The 22,639-nt window shown below is 37.6% G+C and overlaps 1 protein-coding gene across 1 annotated transcript; it reads right to left on the reverse strand.

Moving 5' to 3' along the window:
* Window positions 1-359: 359 nt before the first annotated feature.
* Window positions 360-22,119, reverse strand: NUP107 (nucleoporin 107). The gene is made up of 28 exons (XM_066550539.1): window positions 22,007-22,119; window positions 21,178-21,263; window positions 20,091-20,180; window positions 19,234-19,349; window positions 18,245-18,380; window positions 17,610-17,713; window positions 16,996-17,123; window positions 16,597-16,645; window positions 15,291-15,362; window positions 14,721-14,809; window positions 13,864-13,942; window positions 12,793-12,906; window positions 11,823-11,913; window positions 10,608-10,684; window positions 10,059-10,118; window positions 9,575-9,720; window positions 9,415-9,463; window positions 8,243-8,312; window positions 7,678-7,796; window positions 6,024-6,062; window positions 5,443-5,593; window positions 4,336-4,442; window positions 3,301-3,403; window positions 2,962-3,122; window positions 2,644-2,769; window positions 1,845-1,958; window positions 1,393-1,560; window positions 360-710 (listed from the first exon to the last, which is right to left on the reverse strand). The coding sequence occupies exons 1-28, from the start codon at window positions 22,117-22,119 to the stop codon at window positions 603-605; spliced, it is 2,865 nt and encodes a 954-aa protein (XP_066406636.1). The 3' UTR covers window positions 360-602.
* Window positions 22,120-22,639: the final 520 nt, after the last annotated feature.

A 22,639-nucleotide genomic window follows, 5' to 3' on the forward strand; every position in this document is an offset into this window, starting at 1 on the left:
CAAACTTTCAAAATAAACTACGAAATCTCAAACGGGGGGGTTTCAACATATGATCATCTTTCCTCTGCTTCAGGATTTCATCAGCATTGTAGCAACTCCTTCATGTACAGCAGAACAGGACAAGGCTGCCTTCTCTTCTGAAGGGCTGGAAGTAACCCCTCACTTTTGCTTTTTGGTTTTCCTTTTCATCAGTGTGTCCCTTCTTCCCTACTTTCTCCATACACCTGGCAGTCTCACTTTCCTTCTCCCTGTATCCATGCAGTCTATGGGCAGTCTTTGTGGCATGTAGCAAATATATTAAGGAGTTCATACAATCACCAAATTTATATAATGCCATTTTAGATTAGAATGAACAAACATTTTCTCTTTTTCAAGCACTTTTATTAGGAAAAAAAATATGAAAAAGGTTGTGTAACAAATAACATCTCTGAAGTTGGTCATACTTTTTCAAGTTTAAATTGAAATCTGAAGGTTGGGGTTTTTCACCCCACAAGAAGAGAACACTTTGTCCAAGTAATGATTCTGTTGGGGTCTTTTGTTTGTTTTTGTTAATAACCAGAATGTCCATGCTCAGAAGTTTTTGAAAGTATCTGCATGAAAACTTATGACTGAATTTCATATCCCAAAGGATCAAGATCCTGGTCCAGAAGTATCAGAGAAGATTCCCTCAGCTTCTGTAGAAGCTTTTGGAGTTCTTCTTTTGAAAATACCTGAGAATAAATAATAAAAAACCAAACATCATAAAGTTATATTTATTTGCAATGAACAGCATCGATTAAAAAAAGTGGTGGTTAATTAATTTTTCTATTTGATTATTTCTCTTTAAGATAGTGTGATCATCAGGCATTTCAGAAGGACATTAAGTAAGGCACGGGAGGTTAGACACAGCATCCAAAACCTGAACATAGGCTCAAGATAGCTCTGTCTCATTCTGGGGGTGTTTTTAGGCATTTGGAGGCAAAGATAGTCATGGCTAAACCAAATGCTCTAAAGCAAAACTTGCTTATATAGTCTTTGAAATGTAATGGAAATAAAGAAATCAATTACAATACTACAGCTAAATTTAGAATCACAGAATCATTTAGGCTGGTAAAGACCTTTAAGATCATGAGGTTAAAATTCAAGAGCCCCCATCCAAAAATTAGTAATTGCAGTACTCAGAACTGGTTGTCAGAACGGTGGTCATTATCCCCAAAATTTCAAAGTTAACTCTGATTCCTTAAGTCATAACACAAGGAAACCTTTTACTACTGCAGTGAATGGGAAGCGATCAAGCAAACTTATGATGCTAAGGAACATATGGTGTCTTCCTCTCTATATAGAAGCTTTTTCCACAGCCAGCCCACAGAGCTTTCAGTGTAGGCCAGGCTGCTGCAGCCCTGCCTGGCTCACCGTGTAGAGCTTGTGGCGCTCGGAGGCGACCATGTCAGCAAGGCGCAGGCACTCCTGGTGCTGCCCCGTGCTGTGCAGCACCGTGTGCAGCAGGAAGCACATCATGGGCAGGCACAGCTTCCGCAGCAGGCTCATCTGGTGTGCTCGCTCAGGGTCCTCCTCGGCGTCCTTACCAGAGCAAAGTAACACGTCAGTATTAGGAAAATGTACCTTCCACAGGCAACTCAGCATAACCACGCAATTGGTACTGTCGGAGGCAGAAAACTGGCCTCAGCAGCCTGGAGTGGACTGTCAAGTGTGATCTGCATGGTTACTCAGGGAGCAAGCTCCAAATGCTCACAGCAAGGCCAGAGCAAATTGAACAGGAGCACATGAAACTAAATGTCACAAAGGTACAACTATATGGGATCTGTGCTTTGTGGTCTGTGTCATGACATAAAAATTCATTTTACCTCTCTGACGTCAACCATCCATCCTCCATCAACAAACAGCAACACATTGTACATTTTCTCCTTAACATCAGCTGTAAGAGCATCCAAGAGGCCTTTCCAAATGCCATAATCCATCTGGCAAAGAAACAAAAAATAAACTACTGCAGAACAGGATAATTTCCAAGGCTATTTTAAAACAGTCTGCAACAGGCAGTGCAGCTCCAATTCAAATTAGAATCTTCAGTCAGTGGCTAAAACTTAAAAGCCTGCTGCTCGCAACTATTTCCATCCTATCTTAATGCCCTGTCCACAGAGTCAGACAGGTTGTTCAAAAACAAAGCCATGAGAGGAAGATAATTGTAAACAACCTATTCTGCCATGCTTATAAAACAATTGTTTATGTTAACTGAATAGGGTATATTTTTACTGACCAGACCTGCAAAAAGAACTTTACTCAAAACAAAACTGCAGCATCTTTTAGAAAACAGAAGGTGATAATACTTAATAGAACAGCAAAATCAAGCGCTCACATTTATTAATAACACTGACAATCAACACACGATAATATTTACTATTACAGTATTTTATGTAAGGCTGAGCCATTAAAAAACCAGAATTTATTGTGCAGTTGCCTTATAACTCTGTTGTCTCATACTCTCTCAACATATTATTTAAGGACTGTATTATATACTAAAAATAGTATATAATACAGTCCTTAAATAATATGAAATAGCAGTCTTCTACTTTCTTTCATTGAACTAGACTGCCTCTAAAGCAAGAACATAAAAGTTTACAGTAAATAAGGTGGACTTCCACCTACCTCATACTTCTTTTCTTTATGTTCATGGGCCACTTTTTCAGTGAAACTTGCTTGTGGTAACAAAGACGGCTTCTGTGGAGCTGAGTTCATGTGTTTAAACCATTCATTAAAGGTTTCATGGGCTTCCTGGATTGCATTGGAAACAGTGTTTGGGTATTTTTGACTCATCTAATAACCATAATGTCATTGCATGCACAGGTTTAATGAATCAAAGAATCAGAAGTTAAATCAAATGGACAAAGCTAAAGTTTCACCACCAAGGCAAAGTCACCAGTATTTCTAAACAATAACTTGGAATATTGCATATTTGAAACTCACCAAATATGCACGAATACATAAGTGTTCCCGGATAGCATTGTCATCTTCAGCTGGAAGCGGAGTATCCATTCCCTGTTCTTCCCACTGGTTATATATTTCTGCTATAGAGTCTTGGGGAATCTTCACAAACACATCTTTTGCAGCTTCATGTTTCTTGGATGCTATGAGAATGTGAATTGGGTATCAGAGCTTTGCAATTTCCATACCTTATCTTCTTAAGCTGGCAAACCCATGCTTTTTAATAGACTAGATCCAGTTATATCAAATGTACTGCCAAGAGCCAATGAGAACAAAACCAACATTTAAAAGTAAGTCTATAGTATTTGTGAAGCTTAGTACCCAAGAACTTCCTCATGATTGCATTGCTTTGTTTAAGTGCTTCTGCCCTCTGTGCAGGATCGAATACGAGCCAGTCAATTACATCTATTTTCAGCTGATCCGCCTGTAAAAAACAACACAGAGATTCATCACCATTCAAGCCCACAGCTGATGCAACACACATTAGATCTGGTCAGGGAAATACACAAGTTTGGAAAGCATTGCAACACAGTAACAAGGATCACTTTATTCAAAAGCTTAGAAAACCTCTGCCATCTGCAATAATTTCAAAAAATTAATTTTGAAGTGTTCCCAAGATATTCAGAGCATCATCTCTCAACATTTTTTATGGATTATGATGTGTTTTCCTCAATTTTTAATACAAATACACTGTACCAACATGGTACATTCATGGAGCTCTTGCTATAATCTTCAGGGGCGCCATCAGCCTGCAACCACAGTTTTCGAACTCTTGTTAGATAAACTACCTTTTTGTCTTAGGGAGCTTAAACTTTGTACCAAACAGCAAAAACATTACCACACATTTGCAAACGATCAGTTGCTTTCTAAGCAGTACTTTGAATAGAGTCTATCAACATTACCTTGCTGTCCCTAAAGCGCTGAGTTGGATACAACCAATGGTCAACAGCAGTGACAAGGAAACTGTCAGCAAAAGCAGTGTCTGCTGTAGCTAAAAATGCCACTTCAGCATCTTAAAAGGTACATCTGAGATCCAAAGTACTAATCCTCATAAACTGCAGAGGCTACAACAACACCCTACTCCCACCTACAGCATAGGGTGCTGCAGTCGTTTCAAGGGCCTTATCTTCACTTAATGTTTGTATACAGGTAAGCACACACCCAAGAGCAAGGAAAAGCAGAAACAGAGTTACAGATTTGTGCAATATCCTCACTTGGTCACATGGAAAGTACATTTCCCTCCTAGGCTTTTTCAAGGCAATTTTCACCATTGTTGAAAGAAAAAGATGGCTCATAGATGGTCAGAGACTCTGTAGCTGATTGCAAACTGGACTATCTGCTCTGTAAAGCACTCACCTCTGTTGTGCCTGTGTCCAGCACGTGGTCATGGTGGCTGAACTCCCCAGCATCCTTCTTGCGGATGTTTTCAACAACGGTTTTTGTTATGGTTGCAACATCCAGACCTGAGTTAAAAGTGAGCTGTGTAAGAACTATCATGAATTCAAACTTGACAAAAATTGAATTTCAGACTCTAGTTGTTGATCTTATTCCTTACTACTGGTAATTCTTATCAGTCTGTTCAAACACACACTGTCAGAATACATTACAAGCTTTTGCACGATCTCATTTATTGCAGATATTTTACAAGAATGAGATTTGATATAACACAGAATACCAAATATAAGACAACCAATAAGTTTTTCAATCTGTGCTGAAGACAGCATATAGATATATCTGCTAAGATCACCGATTCCTACAATTCTGACAGCAAGACTATGATTTGACAAGAATGTACCAGGAAGAGCTCAGAATAGTTCTTTTACAGATGCTTAAGCAGGATGTGTTATTTTTAAAACCTTAGCTGATTTTAAAAGAAAATGATTGAAAAGTGACTGAAGAGAAGTTAAGACATGAAATCTGCAGGAAATCTGCTTCTTTGTGCATTCTGAGTTAGCACAGAGGCATTGTCAAGCAATGGACAGTGTGCTGCTTCATTGTAATCCCCTTCTAGTTTCATGTACAGGCCCAGAAGGAAGTTTACAATTAATGCAAGAAAGTTACCATGGCTAAGAACAAGCACTATAAATTGGACAAAAAATTTAAGATACTCATAACCTTCCTAAAGCCACAAAAAAGTATGTACTTTTATAATTAGTTCTCTGAAATAATATGAACATGTCAAGTTTCAGAGCATATATTTGAGATAGGCAGCTGACTTTTACTTCCTGGTGTATTTGGACATAACCCAGAAGCAGTGATATTTAGTTTAATTCCAGGTTAATGAAAACACACCTATACACCTACTTGAAGAAGTGATCAGAAATTAATTTTATTTATCTGAAAAAAATAATAATAGGGGAAGGAAAGAGTGTCATATTCATAGCTAGGTTTTAGAGCAAAAACTACTGAAAGACAAAATAACCCAGGATATAAAATGATAATTGGACCATCAGGGTCTCTCACCTGCTTCTTTTGCTAACTCAAGGCAATGGTGGCGTTGATCGCTCTCAGTAACATCTTCAAGAAATAAAGCGTACTGAGCCACTGCAAGCTCTGGGGGCAGGTGGCTGACATAAAAGGCTATTAAATCTGTGTGCTTCTCAGACACCAACCGCTGCACAGTATGAACCAAACACACAGAATGAGAAGCAAATATGTAAGAAGCAAATATACAGAAGATACCCACTAATATATAAATATATTTACAGATACGCATACTATATTCCTTGGTGTAAACACCAAAGTGCTTACACTTAAATAAAAACATGTACTGGGTACACCCAAAAATGTGTAACCAATTTCTGATTAATTTATTCTAACACAGCAAGATTCCACTCAACTTCTAAACAAGGATCAATACAATTGTCTCATTTAAGAACTGCTGACAGAGAATTTGTGTATTAGGCAAGCTTCCATGCATCTCCTGAGAAAACAGTGTTAGCTGCATCATAGCTCTTATCATCCTGTAACCTTAAGTCTGCTTTTCTTCCTCCTTTACATCTAAATCACATCAGAGAAAACAAACAATATTTCTGAAAGCTTACCTGAATGTAGGTCTTTAGGACTTCAACAGAAACTTCCTCCTTATTGCAAACAAATATAAATTCAATTTTAAATCAGATAATGTGGAAAATAAAATAAAAGATACTTGACAGGCTATCACTATTAGAACAGCCACAAGGTTATTTGCCTATTCCTGCTTCAGTAATCTACACAAACAGGCTCAACTGGAAGAACTGTTTCTCTTGGAGCATGATTAAAAAAGCATGTCTTCTGATTCAAAGATTTAATGTTCCAAGGATTTTCTTTTTCAGCAACTGGATAATACATCCTTTGGTCTAACTGGAATGTTACTTTTTACAGGATTTAAAAAACTTTATATTTTACCGTATTTTTTAAATTAATAAACAAAATGTCAGGTACACAGATTACTACTGCAGTGTAATACATGCCCTGTTTTATTATGGAAAATGATAATTTAACAGGGTATAAATATCACCTGACTCATCTGGAATAGCCTATACTAAACAACCACTATAGGCTGAGCACCTGAAATTGCTTTAGCCAAGACTCAAGTGTTTGTTGCTGTCATGAATTATAATTTTAATTTTATATGTGTAAATTGAAGACCTTCATCTAAGCATTTATCTATATGAGCTGTATACAATCAATATACAATAAACACCATAAAAGCTTGCATTTCTGGCTCCTTCCTGTGAAGTCTACTGAGGGTTGATTGAGTAATCATACAATAAATTCATCTACTCTAAACCTGTAAAGGCAGAATCAATTGTTATAAATTCCCACAATGGAATTCATGTAGGAAATTACACGTGTTTTGTACCCTCTGTCAAACATATGCTAATGGCTAGTTCTACTGCCCTTTAGCTTAAACACCTACTCCATAAAATTTTGAGTCTGGCTAAAAAATTAATATGTATACATATACACACACACATTCCTCTTATTTAGCTAAATGTTAACTGACTTCAAAACAGACTTCCACAAGGAATTCAAGCAATGATTGGAAGTATGAATAAACAGTAACTCAGAGCTGTATTTAAATCATCTAATGAAAACACACATTTGTGTTTTCCCAAAAGAGGTTACATTCAGAAACTTACTTGACACACAACAGCTTCTAAATTTTAAAATAGAAAAGAAGAGCCCCAAATTACTTGTGATATTGTCCAAAATGAGTAACTACAGCTATGTCACCCCTCTGTGTATTTAGCATAAATAGGCCAAATAGGTAGTAGGCTATACTTTCTTTATACTTGGATACAATAAGAAAGTTTCAGCTGGTTCTAATTACCTCAAGCAGAAGCATTTATGAGCTTACAGCAGCAATAGGTACCGTTCCAGCAACTGTCTATAAGAACAGGTTATATTTAAGACATCTTGGCTGCTATGAATAAGCCTAACATGAAGTTTGACCAAGGACCTTCTCAACAAAGGGTTTCTGAGTAAAATCCACCATCCTCAAAACCCAGTTTTTAAGCTCAGCTGGAAGGGAGGAGGATGCTCTTTTCTCCTTTTGCTCCAAGATCAACAAATACACTATTGAAGCATGCAGCTCCTCCTCAGCCTGGCAGTAATTTACCATCATTCTATGTTGTCCATGTACTTGCACAAAATAATTTCTACTTCCAAGACTGGCTACTGCTATGACAGCAGATCAAGTACAAGTGAACCGACCTTGGTCTGCATACCCAAAGTGCGGAAAAACAGAATAAGATGTGTCATGAAACGAAGGAGGTGTCCTGGGAGCACACTTCTGTCCTTGGAAAGCCACCTGCTGACTTCCTCCATCAAACCTATAACCACCAAGGAAACGTCTGCATTAGCCATACCGTGGAGAAAAAGAAAAAAACACCCAAGAAATATTTCCAAATTATGCATTTATTCAACAAATGTAATTTAGTCTCAGAAGTCCAACAAAACAGAACAGCAACAACTGTGGAAAGGTGTAGCTGTTTGGCTTAAAAATGTACTGTATGTATCCCATCATTTCTCAGAAGAAGTTATAGCTACAGTCTGGCATGTATCCTGACACATTTACACTATTTCATTACTTCTTTGAAAACTACCTTGTAGGTCAAACTGTTCCTACAGTTCTTGATTAGAGCATAGCTTTAAGGCAGAGCTTGCCTACTGTGCGCTTCTAAAAATCCATTCATACAGAAGTTTCTGGAAAGGTTCCTCAAAATAATGTAGTCAGTTGACAATAAAAAAAAAAACATCATTTAAGAGAAATGCTTACCATCCACATCTCCAAGTATAATGAATTTCTGAATCACATGATAGTGTTCCTGATTCTCCTCTATAACCCTCTGGAGACAAAAAAAAAGAAAATTCAAACTTTGAATAAATCTTCTAGCATAATGTATGAAGAAAACAAACTTATAAATAAAGCAAAGGTTCCTCAGGGGAAAAAAGCTATCCTATTTCAAAGGGTATCCTTCATAAAGAGCAAGAGAAAAGGCACTTGCTGTCTCGGCATCAAATTAAAGAACATTGACAAACTAAAAGAAAGAACTGGAATATAGATCTGTGCAGTTAATACTTTCATGGAAGACAGCCAATTCCAAGGGCTTTTTGCTCTGAAGAGAACAAACAATGATGTTACAGATAAGATTTACAAAAATCACAGAAGAAGCAACAATGCGTATAAATCCTTAAAGAAAAGGCCTGTGAAAGTTACTTCAGGAAGAAATTCCACCCTCTCCCCAGAGGAATCAACACATTAATGCATGAAATGCAATCCAAATCTAAATTTGCTTTATGGTGAGGATTGCACTATGTTACAAAGGCAAATACAGCTGGGTGTATCTGTAGCTGACTGCATGTTCTTTGTCTTAGCAATATGATAAATGCTATGTGTCCATTCCATCAAATAAAAGTAACTGTAGTTTCAATTTAATCACTGCAAAATAACCTTTAAGTTTTGTATCCCCATCTTACATGAACTGAGTATTTTGGGTGCTAAAAGTAACAGAGAATCACAGTCTAAGCAAATATGCTTTTAAATTTTGAAAGGCCTGTTCTGAAATATGCACACAAATCTCCTATGAAGAAAATAGAATGAAATCGATTTGGAACATTTTACTGAAGTGTTGAATAGTTGATTTGTCTGTCTGCTTTGTATGTCTGACAACATTTGACAGCCATCTATTCCTTTAGCACACCCAGCTAGTTTGGCGATACAGGGGAGGGCAACATAAAACCTGTATCACTTTCACTCTTAAGAGGGTGTAGCATGAAGAAAAATCTATTTGAATTTGGAAATCACACTATTTTGGGGATAGAAAACATGAAACAAATTAGTCATTGTGCATATTTGAGCATTTCCCTAAAGAGTGCAGTAAAAAGTAGAACCCAGTGAATAATCAAAAATGGTAAGCAGTGAGGAGAAACATGGCAATTATTACATACCCTTTTGTCCGTTGCCTGAAGTTCTTCAAAAACTTTTTCTGAAGTCCAGCTTCAAAGCAAGGGAGAAAAGACAAAAAACGTTACCTTGAATAATTCTACAGAGATTCCATACAGGATATTTGTGGAGTGTAGCAGCAGCATAATTTTACTTGAAACTTACTTTGTTTCTAAATAATCTCTAGGGAGCTCTTCCATCTCCTCTGCAGTTACTACTGAGGTTCGTATTTCCTGCTCGACTAGAGTGTCCACCATGACCCTGAAATATGCCCAAACAGTATCTTCCCAGGTATCACAAACTGGAAGAAGCTACATATGAAAAAAAGAGTAAAAATTATCAAGAGATGGAGAAACACAAGAACCCAAACTGAGCAACTATAATTTAGGATCAGATTTTCAGGCACCAAAGCAGTGTAGTAACCACCTTTAACAGCAGCCTTTCCTTGACTGAGAAGTCTGTAATATTTAATTAAGACATGTCAGTGCTACAAAGAGCATGTCTACTAAAGCAATGTTTGTTATTGTTCTGTTTACCAGATCTTTAAAAGTACAGAAACCAGTAACTGCAATATTTCTGATGATATTGCACATATCAGAAAGGAAATACACAACTACCAAACACTGTTTAACTAGGGGGCTTGACATACCTGTTTGAGGTTTCCACTCAGGGCTGCATAGATTGCTCTTTCATATCTATTAAACTGCTCCTAAAAGAAACAGTAAAAACATCCAAACTTTAAATTACAAAGCATTTAAGTTTTCTAGTCACTTTAAATTTTATTAGAGATTAATCCATTGCAAAACCTTCCATCTAACAGATTCCAAGTAAAGTTGGAAAATCCAAAATAAGAATAGCAAGTGACACTCCCTTCACTAGCATCCTCTTGTAACTTAATTGAAAAATTTACATTGACCTGGAAAGAAAGCAACATTTTCTTTCCCGTTCAAGATGAAGGCAGTATCAGTGGTTTTACTTTCAACCAGAAAAAAGAGTCTGACTTTTCCTGAAAAAGTGGTGCTGATTATGTAGATTTCTCCCAATGCATAAATGATATTTCAGAAATCCTCTTAGAGGCATTAATTGTGAATCCTCTAGGCAGCAAACACAGAGTAGGTGTGTTTACTAAAAATCCCATTTCAGAATTCAGAAAAGTTCACATTTATGTATTAATAGAAAAATAGCAGCATTGTCTTACCTCTTCAGCCATGCGCCAGCAACTAATTTTCCAAATGCACCTGTATGGATTGCCTTCAACAGGCTCCAGCTCTTTTCCTACATGTAAAGAATAATTAAAAAAAAAAAGAGAGGGAAATGAAAAAGAGAGAAAATGTTATTAAGAAAAGAGAATCCAGTATCGTCTAAAAAGCGATAAAGTCTATTTTCATTTCATAACCTGATTTCAATCCCTTTAGAACTCTTCCTAAAGCATTTTGATGCTTTTGTCTGGACTGCAAGGTGGCTTTTCTGGCTGTTTTGGTGAACTGTATCTATAAGTTACAGTAATTTAAAAACTTGGCTGCTATCTAGCTTTTAAAAAATAATGCTTTTGGCTGTAACATAGCTACAGTGTCTACTTTTGAAAAAAAGCAAAGTTAAGGGGAAAAAAAGAATTTTTATATCTTTCATATTTAAAAATGTCACTGCTTCAGTGCTGCTATTTTGCATACATCTGCATGGGCATTTATACCTGTGTAACAACAGCTTAGGTAGGCAGACTCAAAAAAAAGCTAGGACAGTGGTGTGGCGTGCAGATAAGAGCAACAGGCTATCAAGATTTGAAAAGAAAGAAAACATTAAGCCTTCCACACCCAGCTATAAACAACACTTAGACTCATTATTGAATTCCTTGCTAAATCCTGCAATGTACTGAACATAGAGAGAAGCAGCAAGGTACTGTGTTATAAATGGGGAACCATGTGCAAGGAACCAAGGAGAAAGGTACTTTACAATTTTCAAATATTTTAAAAGCATCTCTTTCTCCTGCATTTACATTTGCTGAACTGTAGTCCTACTACACCTTTCTGAAGCTGGGGATATAGTCCAATTTGAGTCTGTAAGCAGCAAAATGTGTGCTAGCTGGCATAAGCCAAATGTTAAGAAAATACAGACCCAAGTTAATATATGGAGGTGGAGAAGATCTGTACAAAACACTGAGACATCTACTTCCTAATGATTATGTCTGACTTTGAGAAAGAAAGTGGCTTTAACATGTGTATATGGATACAATGAACTTTCAAGTAAAATAATTTCATGTTAGTTTTTTACACGTTCAACAGACATGGTAAAATATTCCAGATAACAAAAAAGGCTCATCAGGTGAAAATAAAGAGCTATTTCTCTTTGCCACAAACAGATACTACGAGATCTTAGTATTTTTATATCTGTTTCAAATGCACTTTAGAGCAGATACCTCCATTTATGTTAGGATCATGATACAATTTCCAGCCTTCCAAAGTCGCAGCTCTCCAGGCCTGACCACATCGTTTGCATAAGCGCTGTGCCTGAAAAATAATGCATTTTCTCAGCAACACACTTCAAGGTAGGAAAACATCCAGCTGCTTCTTTAAAAATGAGATTATTATTAAAACAGTTAATTTTATAGAGATTCTACTATGTGGAAAATAAGCACAGAGGATCTTAAACTCAAAACAACTGAAAGATTTCAAAGTAAATGTCATCCTTTTTTCACCTTCAGTTAGTATTTACAGCAATGTAAGACATGTGCTACAGCCTCATCTTTGTTAGCTAAACAGCTGTTATGCATCATTCTGGTAAGTCTAGTGTAAAGCATAGCCCTTTTGCTTATATGTTTAATTGTTGTCTTCATGCAGTCATCTACTTTCCCAGTTCACTCAGCCTTCCCAATCCCAAGTGAAGCTGTAAATCTCTACTCACAATGCCCTGCAGCAGTATGCTCATGTTCCATACCATCAGAAAATGAATACACATGCACCATATTGGAACAGAATATGAGCAAGTACCCATAGTCCTCACTGAAGGTCTTTGGCATGAGAATCTCAAATCCCCTTTCCTCCCCTTTACTCAAATGTCATTATGTATACACACCTGATAATCCATTGATGATTAGAGACACAATTAGGAAGCCCTTTAAAGCATTCTGTCTGTTTGTCTTGGCAGTATTTAGTATCAAAACACAACAGTGAAAAAATATCATCAAACAACCCAAACACCCAAAACTACATTTTTTCCATAACACCTATTCTACACCCAAAATTATTTAACTAGAAGCAAGCTTGATTACAATGCTAATTTGGCAGTCAGTATTGACAACAAATTGAAAACTGAATCACTACAAGCCAAATTTAAACAGACATTTTAGTACACAGCTTATTTGCTTTTACTTCATTAAAACTTACTACCTCATCTGTCATTCCTGCTCTGATGAGAGTGAAGAGATACTTCAACAACCTTGCATCATCTTCTTGGTCCAAATCATCAAGTGGCAGTTTCTGTCGAATAGGAGCGTCTGGATCCTGCAAAGAAAAAAGTCATCACTCAACCTATACAACAGATGTCATCACATCTACACAATACCTATATGTCTCTTCCATTAATGTTCTGCCCTGTTTTATAATTTGGAGTCACTTTTTCACGTTGGCACAACAATCTGTACAACCCATGTAATATTGAGCATGATACTTGTTTTTCCTCGAATTTCTCTTATTCCTCTTCTGTCACTGTTCCTATCAGAAAGAGTCAATGCAAATAATTTACTCCACTGCCTTGTTTTTTGCCCCAAATTTCTTATTTTCCAGCTCTTCTCGCCTTCAAACATCCTTTGCTCTTCTATCTGCCTACCAGACTATTTCTCCTCCTTCACCTTCTATCTGAGAAGGTTTTTCACAACAGCTGCACTTGCTTCTATGTAATCCAAAGTGATTTTCCAAAGCCAATCAATACTTCAGATCACTCCCCAATTGAATTAGCCTTCTATGGCTGCTTTGCTGTCATTGAGGCAGCTCATCGCCTTGTTCTAATGGATGGCCCTTTCTTTTCTTGACTTCTCTCCTATTAGCTTTTATTACAGAGCTCTCCAAGTACTGCACTAGGACTTGGTTTTATTGTACTGGTTACTGCATAAAGACAGCATTCCCTTATCTGCAAGGTCTCCCCAAAGAGTTTCAGAAGCTTCTCTGCTTAGGAGCACAGGTTTGTTTTAGTCATAATAAAGCCATTACTTTGCCAAATAGATCACAAGTACTTGTGCGGGGGGTGGGGGTATGGAAGTGATTGCTGAAAGAAAACACAAGTCCACAGTGATCCATGAAAGAATTTTTGAGGTGCTCTGCCTCACAATTTCTGCAGCCATTTTTAGATACAACAACTACTTTTAGAAAGCACAACTATCTAAGAATTGGTGGCAATCTGTGAAGATAGCATATTTCTCTAGCCCATTTTGAAGCCAAGCCTTATTTTCATATAATACTTACCAACTCTGTTACCAGAGGACGAGAACTTCCCATGTATGTACTTGACTGTCGCTGTTTCAGGGCGTGGAGTGTGTTATCCCTGAAAGCAGCGAAATGTTTTACAGAAAAATTACTTTAGCAAGCATCTTTGAGGAACACAAATATTGAAAGACATATTTTGTTACATAGAATATGTTTACAGAACAGACACTTGGTTTAGCTGATATATCCATGAACTATGCTAGTGTTGTGAAAACATAACATTTCACAAGTACAATATTAAAACTAATGCACATATATTTGATTTCTTTCAAAAGATCTGTTATTTCAATCATTCATGTATTCCACTATTAACTGACTTCTGCATAAGCAGATTTTCCCATTATCATTACTATAAAGTCAGTCTAGTGCAGAAATTGAGGATAAATACATAATTCCAAAAGCCTGTATTCACCAGCCATTAAAAGCAGGTTTACTCTAGGCATCTAGCATGGAAGGTAATCTTTGGTCCATTCTGCCATAAAACCCATCAGTGATAATACAGGTGACAATAATGGCTTCTGGCGAAGGGTAAATGACACCAAGTGATTAAGAACTTGGGCAAAAACTAAAGCCAGACAAAGATTAAATTACAATGGTTTGATGGCTTTTCCTTTCATCTTTGCCTCCCAAAAGGCACTCACTGACTTGTGAGATTTACTTCAGTGGATGGGTAAGAAGTCTCAATTTTTATATGTAAGAATTATAAGAAAAGAAGGGAATTAAATGAAATGAAATGAACAACCTAAAAAGACCACTTCTTTTCAAGAGTGATTCTGTGTCTGTGAATTTTATGCTTGATGGGAAAATGTGTATAATCAAAGAAAGTCTGAACTCACCAATATACTGTTTTTGCATAAAACTCAATATTATCAGAGAAGTCCCCAATTTCATCCTTAGCAATGCTCTCTAGCCAATCCACCACCAGCTGGAATAAAATTAAATTGCATTTTTAAAACAAACATGTAACAAATGATACATTTACTACTTTTCTCTCATCTCTGGATCCACTTCTTATCTAAGCAGCAACCAAAAGGCTGACAGTTCCAGAAGACTATTCCACTTGCATTTAAAGTATCCAAAATGAAGGTGATTGGCACTTTATGTCTGTTTCTCAGTGAATACTGCAGTTGAATCCAGTGCTACTTAACAGCTTATCAATCACCATCAACAGTAACAGATGCTGCAAATGGGAACAGCTCTCAGCCTTTCATCCTCTGCAGAACACCCAGAAAAATCCTTCTCATCTTCAGCAACTAAGGAGCATCATTTTTATAAATACAATTCACACACACTTGAGTGAATGTTAAAAAAAAAGTATTAGAAACAACCCCCAAAAGTTCACAGAGCATTAGTATTATGAACATTTAATCTATTTTCATTCCCACATTAAAAACTTTCCATCATACCTGACTTTGTCGAACAAGCGAATCTTTCTGAAACAAGTTGTCTACAGTAGTTTTTTCACTAGCAGTTAAAGCCTATTTAAGAAAAAGCTGATTGTAACTTCATGGAAAAGAAAATTTCCACAGAACCAGAAATATCAACTCAAACACATACTAATTCAGAAAGTTGCTACAAGTTCAATAGGCTGTATTTCCCCTCCCAATGTATAAATGCCTTATACATTGCTTTATTTGATCATTTACATCCAGTTGCACTAAAAACCGTAAAAATGAGACTTAGAATATAATTCACAAATATAATTCACAAATAAACAGAAAGATTCCACACAGTAGATTCATTGATTCCTTGACTGCCTGCATATTATCTTAAATCCCATTTGCTACCTTAAATTAAAAGAAAAAAATAACTTTTCAATGTCATACACACATTTAACATCAAAAAGTGTGAAAAACAAAAAAAATACCAACCCCAGAGCCCTGATCCTTCTATTTGATCTCCTGCATTAATTTAGCTTTCATTAGATTTTCAGTAAAAAGAGAGAGAACAGAAGATTTGTTTTCCTAAAAAACACAGGTAGGAGGAAACTGGGTATTTTTGGCACAACAGTGATTAACACTGACAACTTAGCAGTGGGAATTGTAGAGGAAGCTATTTTATGACTGAGAAGAAAGATCTGCAATCATAAATTTTACAAAGGCAGAGTCACTTTACTTATTGTTTTGTTTTCCTAAGCATATTCTGGCAGCAAAGGCTGGAAGCACTGTATTGACACAGACAAGATGACTACAGCTCTAACAGGAATGCTAAAAAATTTGGGTTTCTCTTCAGGTAAATTGGAATCAGGACTGCAAAGGCTAGGCAGCTAGAGACCACATTCTTCTTTTAAGCAAAGCAAAACTATCTCTGATCTATGGGAATGTCACAGCTACTAAAGCAGATTTTAAAAATAAATAAATAGTTATTTCTAGTGAGTTTAGGGTTGCCTTGTGTAGAGCCAGGAGCAGGACTCAATGATCCTTGTGCATCCCTTCCAACTCAGGATATTTAAGGAAACAAAACAAAGAGTAGTTTGCAATAATTTTTACCCTAGCAATCTCTCTTTAGAATGAAATATTTAGATGCACTTTTCACAATTGATGAAAAAATTTAGTAATTGTCTTGATAAAAACCAGTCTCGTTTTTCACTATTGAATTTTAAGTGACTGCCACTTTGAGAGTCTAAAAGTAAAACACAAGCATTTAGCCTATATTTTGCTTATTTAGTTTCTTATATCACTTATAAAAAATGCCAAAAGAGTCCATTCTTACAGTGATATCAAATGCAGTTTCATCTTCCAGTGCAGACTGTATTCTGTCTCTAGAAATAAAAATGCAAAACACTAAAGATTAAAACAAAAGCTGAGAAAATTTAGCAAATATCTACACATAAATGCTTATAAAACTTTACAAAAATGTTCTTAAAAATGCTAGAAGTTGCAAAGGTAATAAGAACACTCCTATTTACAACTTTCATTTCTGTAAACAGATAATGAATAGGCATATATATCAGAACCTACTTAAATAAACAGCTTTTAAACTTAATAACAACTTAATAAACAGCTAATTAAGCTTAATTGCTTGACTCCATATTTATAAACTCCTAAAAAATTTGTCCAAGAAAGTTATCTCAGTACAAAAATGCAGTACTGTGCTTTTCTAAGGAATTACCTATAAAGTGAAGACAGCAGTCTCCATGTTACCATCTCCTGCTTGAGAAGCCACAAGACACTGGCAGTTTTGGAAAACTTCTGCTGTCCAGGAGTTGCCCGATAAACTATTTTCCCCAATATATTCACCTGAGAGAAATAAATTTATATAGAGTTAATATTGCCAGAGTTAATTTTTTTGAATTTTTTCTATTTTTTTTCCTAAGCCATTACAGCAATCTTTTCACTATCCTGAATGTTTTCCAACAAATGGGTTTGATTACCCATTCAAATGATGATTTTATTTATAAAATAATACGATGATTTAATTTATTTACACCTGAGAGAAATAAGTACATTTTAATCCATCTTATTAATAAAAACATTTATACATCTGCTAGTGTTTATTGCCACTTGACACTTTCAGTGGAACAGCAACCAGATGACAATTTTAGTATTCAGCAAGCTACACCATGGCAAAGCAGTGTTTGAGGAAAGTGAGATGCTACTCAATGCTAGTGTTCAGCAACTCATAAGCTGGAGGATTTAAAGTATGTATGTTAAGCACTGTGACTTCACAGCAACACTGCTTGGAGAAGGGAACTTAAAGTAAATAAAAACTAAGTAGCTACTTACCTGACTGTTACAAATATTTTCATACTCATCCACAAGATCAAAAATGGTAGTTGATGTATGCTTCAGAAAGGAATGCAGAAAGTCAGAGTACATGCTCATAGTAGCTAGGACAGATATAAGAAGAAACAGCCATATTAGTGAGTCACAACTTGGTAAAAAAAGCCCCCACTGAACTACAAAAACATCCTTCTGATGACATCTCAGTTTTGCAAATTTAAATGAGTACAATGATGATATGAACTATCTCACAAAGTCAGAAATATTTATCAGCTAAGACAGTAAGATCTGCAGAAGCTATGGGCTATCTCAGTTATAAAACTTTTGTTGTAAGTACACCACCTGCAAGAATTTCAACAGTAAACTCATTTGTCTATCTCCACAAAACTAATCCAGTTTGCTTCCCACATCACTAGAGCATCACCTTTGCTCCATCAGAACAGGCTCCATAGAAAGCAAAAACTCACAAAACTCCAATAAACTGGAACAGAGTAATTTTCTGAACTTTTAAAAATTGACTGTTTTTGACTAAGAAATACCAGCAAAATAATACCGAAATTTTTTAAAAAGGACACATATATTTATACCCACAAATCAGAACTGGGATCAATTAATAATAAAACTTCAGATTGTCTCACCAGCTTCCCCAGGATCATCCTCACGTAACAAGACAGCACTCATAGTGACATCTTCTGTCAGATTGGACATTTCTGCATTTACAAACATCCCTCTCTGCTGAGGCGAGAGTGCCATTGTCCAGCTACTCTCATCCAACTGAAAGCACAACAAGAACATAATGAAAATAAATTTTTGCCTTCTATATGAATGGTATATAAACAGAGAATCATAAAAAACTAATATTGAAATAACTGCCTTTAGATAAGGTACAACTATGCCATAAAAGTTACCAGTGTGTCTGGTTTAGGGCAAATTTAGTCACCCCAGGACACAGTAAGAGCTCTGTATACATACTGATCAACCCAGAAGCTGAAAACTTATGAAGAAACAAATGGCCTATATCAAACCAAAGAAACTAAAAAGGAGAATGAATTAAAATGTAGATAGAGAAAAACACCTTAACTTCTTTAGAGTTAATTTAAAAATAAATGGAGATAAGACACTTCAGAGGTCCCTACTGATAACTTTTCCAATCAGTATTTTTCCAAAGACATTGAAGTAGAAGCTAGTCAACTTCATCTAAAAAGCCATCAGAAGAGCTTGTTCTTTGAAGTCTAAACTTCAGCACTCTAGTGAAGCCTAATACTGAAGAATGCTAAAATAAGAAAAATCCCAAAGTTTTAACTTGCTAACATAAAACAATTATCTTTGAAGAATTTGTAAAAAAGCACAGTCAGGATTTTTGTAGTCACAAACTGATGTTGTGAGGACTAGCTTAACACACATGGTGTATTTGGAAAGTCCTTGAAAACCTCTATTATTCCTCATTGCATCATCTCAAAGAACAACACAGTAATAATTCACACCAGCAGTAAACAGCAACAGCAGTACTAGCAAGATTGTACCACTCACAGTTTGTCTTTGGAGCAAAACAACACAGAAACTCTGAACTTGGAGTTTCCTATGTTGCACAGGGACAAAAGAGAAAAAGATGCTCTAACCATCTTACCATTGACAGACTGCCAAAAAGTCCAGAATTTGGTAGAATAAGAGGAGATTTCCCTCCTGTTCCCAGGATGGCAGACATATCTGATGGCTTCATGGAGCTGCGATGCAACGCAGTACCTGAAAGAGAAAGAGGCTTTTCTGAAAAGAAAAAGTATTTAAAGCTACTCTGCTCTACCCAGAAATTCTGAAAGAAATTTTAACAGGGACTGAAGTACTTATGCAGTGCAGATAGAAGCCTGAAAGTAGATTGTATATATGCACCAAACAGGAAACATACCTTCAGCTACTAGAGCTCATTGTAAACACACGTGAGCATAAAGAGCAGCACATCATCACTCATTCTTTCTTGGAAATTGGTCTCCAAACCCTTAAAGCAAAAGGCAGCCCAAAGATGTGTCAACTAGAAAAGATTGCTCAGGACCTTGTCCAGCTTTATTTATCTCCAAGGACAGAGACTCCACAGACTGTCTGGGCAACCAGTTCTAGCATTCAACTACCATTAGAGTAAAAAAGGGGGTGTTTTTTAATGTTCAAACAGAATTCCTTGTATATGCTGTTGTGCCTATTGCCTCTTGACTTTTCAGGGCACCAAGAAAAATTTGGCTTTTTTTTTTACTCCTTCCCATCAAATATTTATATATGTATTTACAAGATCCCCCAACTTCTCTCTCAGGATAAACAATCCCAGTTCTTTTCAGTCTCTCCTCATATGTCAGATACTTAACCTACTAACCAACTTTGTGGGCCTTCACTGGATTACAGCACATCCATGTCATTCTTATGGATTGTTATTAATTATTAAGTACAACCACATAAAACATTTAACTAAATTGTAAGCAAACAAGCAAGCAGTCTTACCTGGCTGGTGAAGTAATGAATTAGGAGTCCGGGAAAGAAACTGGCTTTTGGGTGTCATGTTCCCAATAGTGTCATCCAGGGATGTAAGAACTGATTAATCAACTAGTTAAGAAACACTCTCCTAAACACACTTTTGGATTTATTCTAAATGAATGTGACTACTTGGAAAGGAAAAATATTTTGTCGTAACTCAAATGTTATGAAAATTACACATCTTGACTTTCAAAATAAAACAGTTTCATAAAATGTTTCATCATAACCTTAAAAGGTGGAAGGTTAAAAGGGACACCACAAAGTGAAGTTCAGAAATATGAACACAAGTCTGGGACTCCTCACAGTGGCTCAGGTCAAAGAGAATCCTTCTGCCCCATGAGGGGCTGCTTCACCCTACATCAACCATAACAAGAAAATCTGAGCCTGAATGCATTTCTTAAAATGTTTCCTCTCTCAGTTCCAGGTGCTCTGTTGCTCTACTTTTCTTCTTCCCATCAGTAACCAGGTTCAGTGCTCTAGGTATGATTTACTAAGAAGCAGTCGTATAAAAGTTTCAGGGGCTTGTGCTAATAGCACTCAGAAACATCCTGATTCTTAGCCACAATATAATCAGGGCAAATATCTCATTAGCTTTATTTTAGATGCAAAACCCATAAGAACAAGCAAATGTACTGGATTCCTTTGCTATCACAACCATGAAAATACCACTATCTTAGCTGTCAAACTACATGGTGAGGGGGATTCCTTACTGTAAAAAAGCAGGGGGGGGAAATTTCTATGGAAATTTAAATCTATGTCTGTGCACTACTCTTGCTATGCCAGTGGATGGAAAGTTAAGATACACTAGATCATCATAATAATCTGATACTACAATACCTGCAAATAAGCTTACAACCATAAAATTAAGATATAATGAAGGAAACTTATTTTTCTTTTCCAAAAGCTCAGAAATGGAGGCACAGACTTCTCAGATAGTTCTGGGTGGAAAACCACTTGAGTTCATACACCCATGAAAATCTAAGCAGTATTAAAAATATACACACCTGGTGAACACAGCAGTAAAAGATAAAAATTCTTTACAGAAAAAGGATACTAGAAACTCTTTTCTGAGAGCCTTGCTTCCGTCCAGGTCTGACCATCTCAGGATCATGGGGGGATGACACGTCTTCAAAACCATTTCTACAAAACAGCAGCATAGACCGAAAAAAAGCAAGTGAATTCAAGTAGGACATCCAAGGTCTTACTGTCATGCCAAAGTAACTCCACAACCAGGAAACTTAAAAGCATTAAGTCATCTCCAATCTTAGTACTAATGTCCAGCCTCCTCTGCAGAAATCCAGCGCTGCTTATTAGCTCAGGAAAACGAGCTTGCGAGAAAACCCAGATTTTGTTCCTCCTACACCATAATTAACGTTTTACTATTAAAAAGAGGGGGGAAAAAAGGCTAGGAAGAGATGCAACAGTAGGAAATTCCAATTTTGAACTGACAAATTAAACTGAAAGAATGGCATGACTTCACTACATCATTTTTTCCCCCGGATAACGCAATCATCACAGACCAGCAAAGCTCACGTGTCTGCGGAAGGGAAAACACCCATCCCAGTTACTGGGAGCAGAGCAGCCGCTCCCGGTGGGCTGTGGGGGCGGCGCGGCCACGCCTCAGCAGGCCTGGCAAAGGCCCGGCCCCGCGACCCCTCAGCAGCTCTCGGCTCCCGGTGAATCCAAAGATAAACTCAAGAAGCAACAGCCTGACTTAAAGCTCCCGGCTGACAAAGCCCCTCCGGTACGCTCAGAAGCCGCTGCAGGCCCGCTGCGTTTCGCAGCCCGCACTGTGCGCACCCGCTCCCGGCCGCCGGGGCGCGTCTCACGGCCGGCGCGGCGCGGCCTGGGCCGGGGCTGCCGCCAGTGCCGCCGCCCCTCACCTGTCCATGGCAGCTGCCCCGGCGCGGCTCGGCCCGGGCTCAGCCTTCCCGCCGCCGCCAGCGCCGGCCCGCGGCCCGGAAGGACACGGGCGCCTTCCGCCCGCGCCGCCCATGCGCCCCGCCCGCCCGGGCCCGGCGGCGCCGCGCTGGGGCCCGCAGGCCCGTGGGGAGCGAGCGGGAGCGGCGCTCTCGCAACGGGTGCTCTCCGTTGTCAGCCCGCGTTGAGGGTCAGAGCTTAAAAAAGCCCCGTAGTGTAAAAGTGTCAGGTGCTGTTGGGGTTATCTCGCCGCACTCATGAAGGGCTCATGAAGCGCGCCAAGGGTTTCATACACTGGCCTGGAGCAGCCGCCGTCCCGGCCTTTGCAGTGTCGGGTTTTTCACCAGGCTGCAAACGCGTGTCTGTTTCTTTCCCCTTTCTGCCAGTATGACTCAGTCTACAGACACCAACATAAAAGGTAAAGCAAGCACCACACAGCATCACTCAACTCTTCAAGGCTGGACAAACTTAACAGAATTATGAAATTACGTCTCCCTTTCCTTCCCTAAATTAACTTCTTACCTAATACTTTTTACCTAGAGAAAAACATTGTTACTACTTTATAAGCACAAACGACTGTGCAACTGACCGTGGAT

This window comes from Molothrus aeneus, chromosome 5 (genome assembly GCF_037042795.1).
Source record: "Molothrus aeneus isolate 106 chromosome 5, BPBGC_Maene_1.0, whole genome shotgun sequence".
NCBI classification, from domain to species: domain Eukaryota; kingdom Metazoa; phylum Chordata; class Aves; order Passeriformes; family Icteridae; genus Molothrus; species Molothrus aeneus.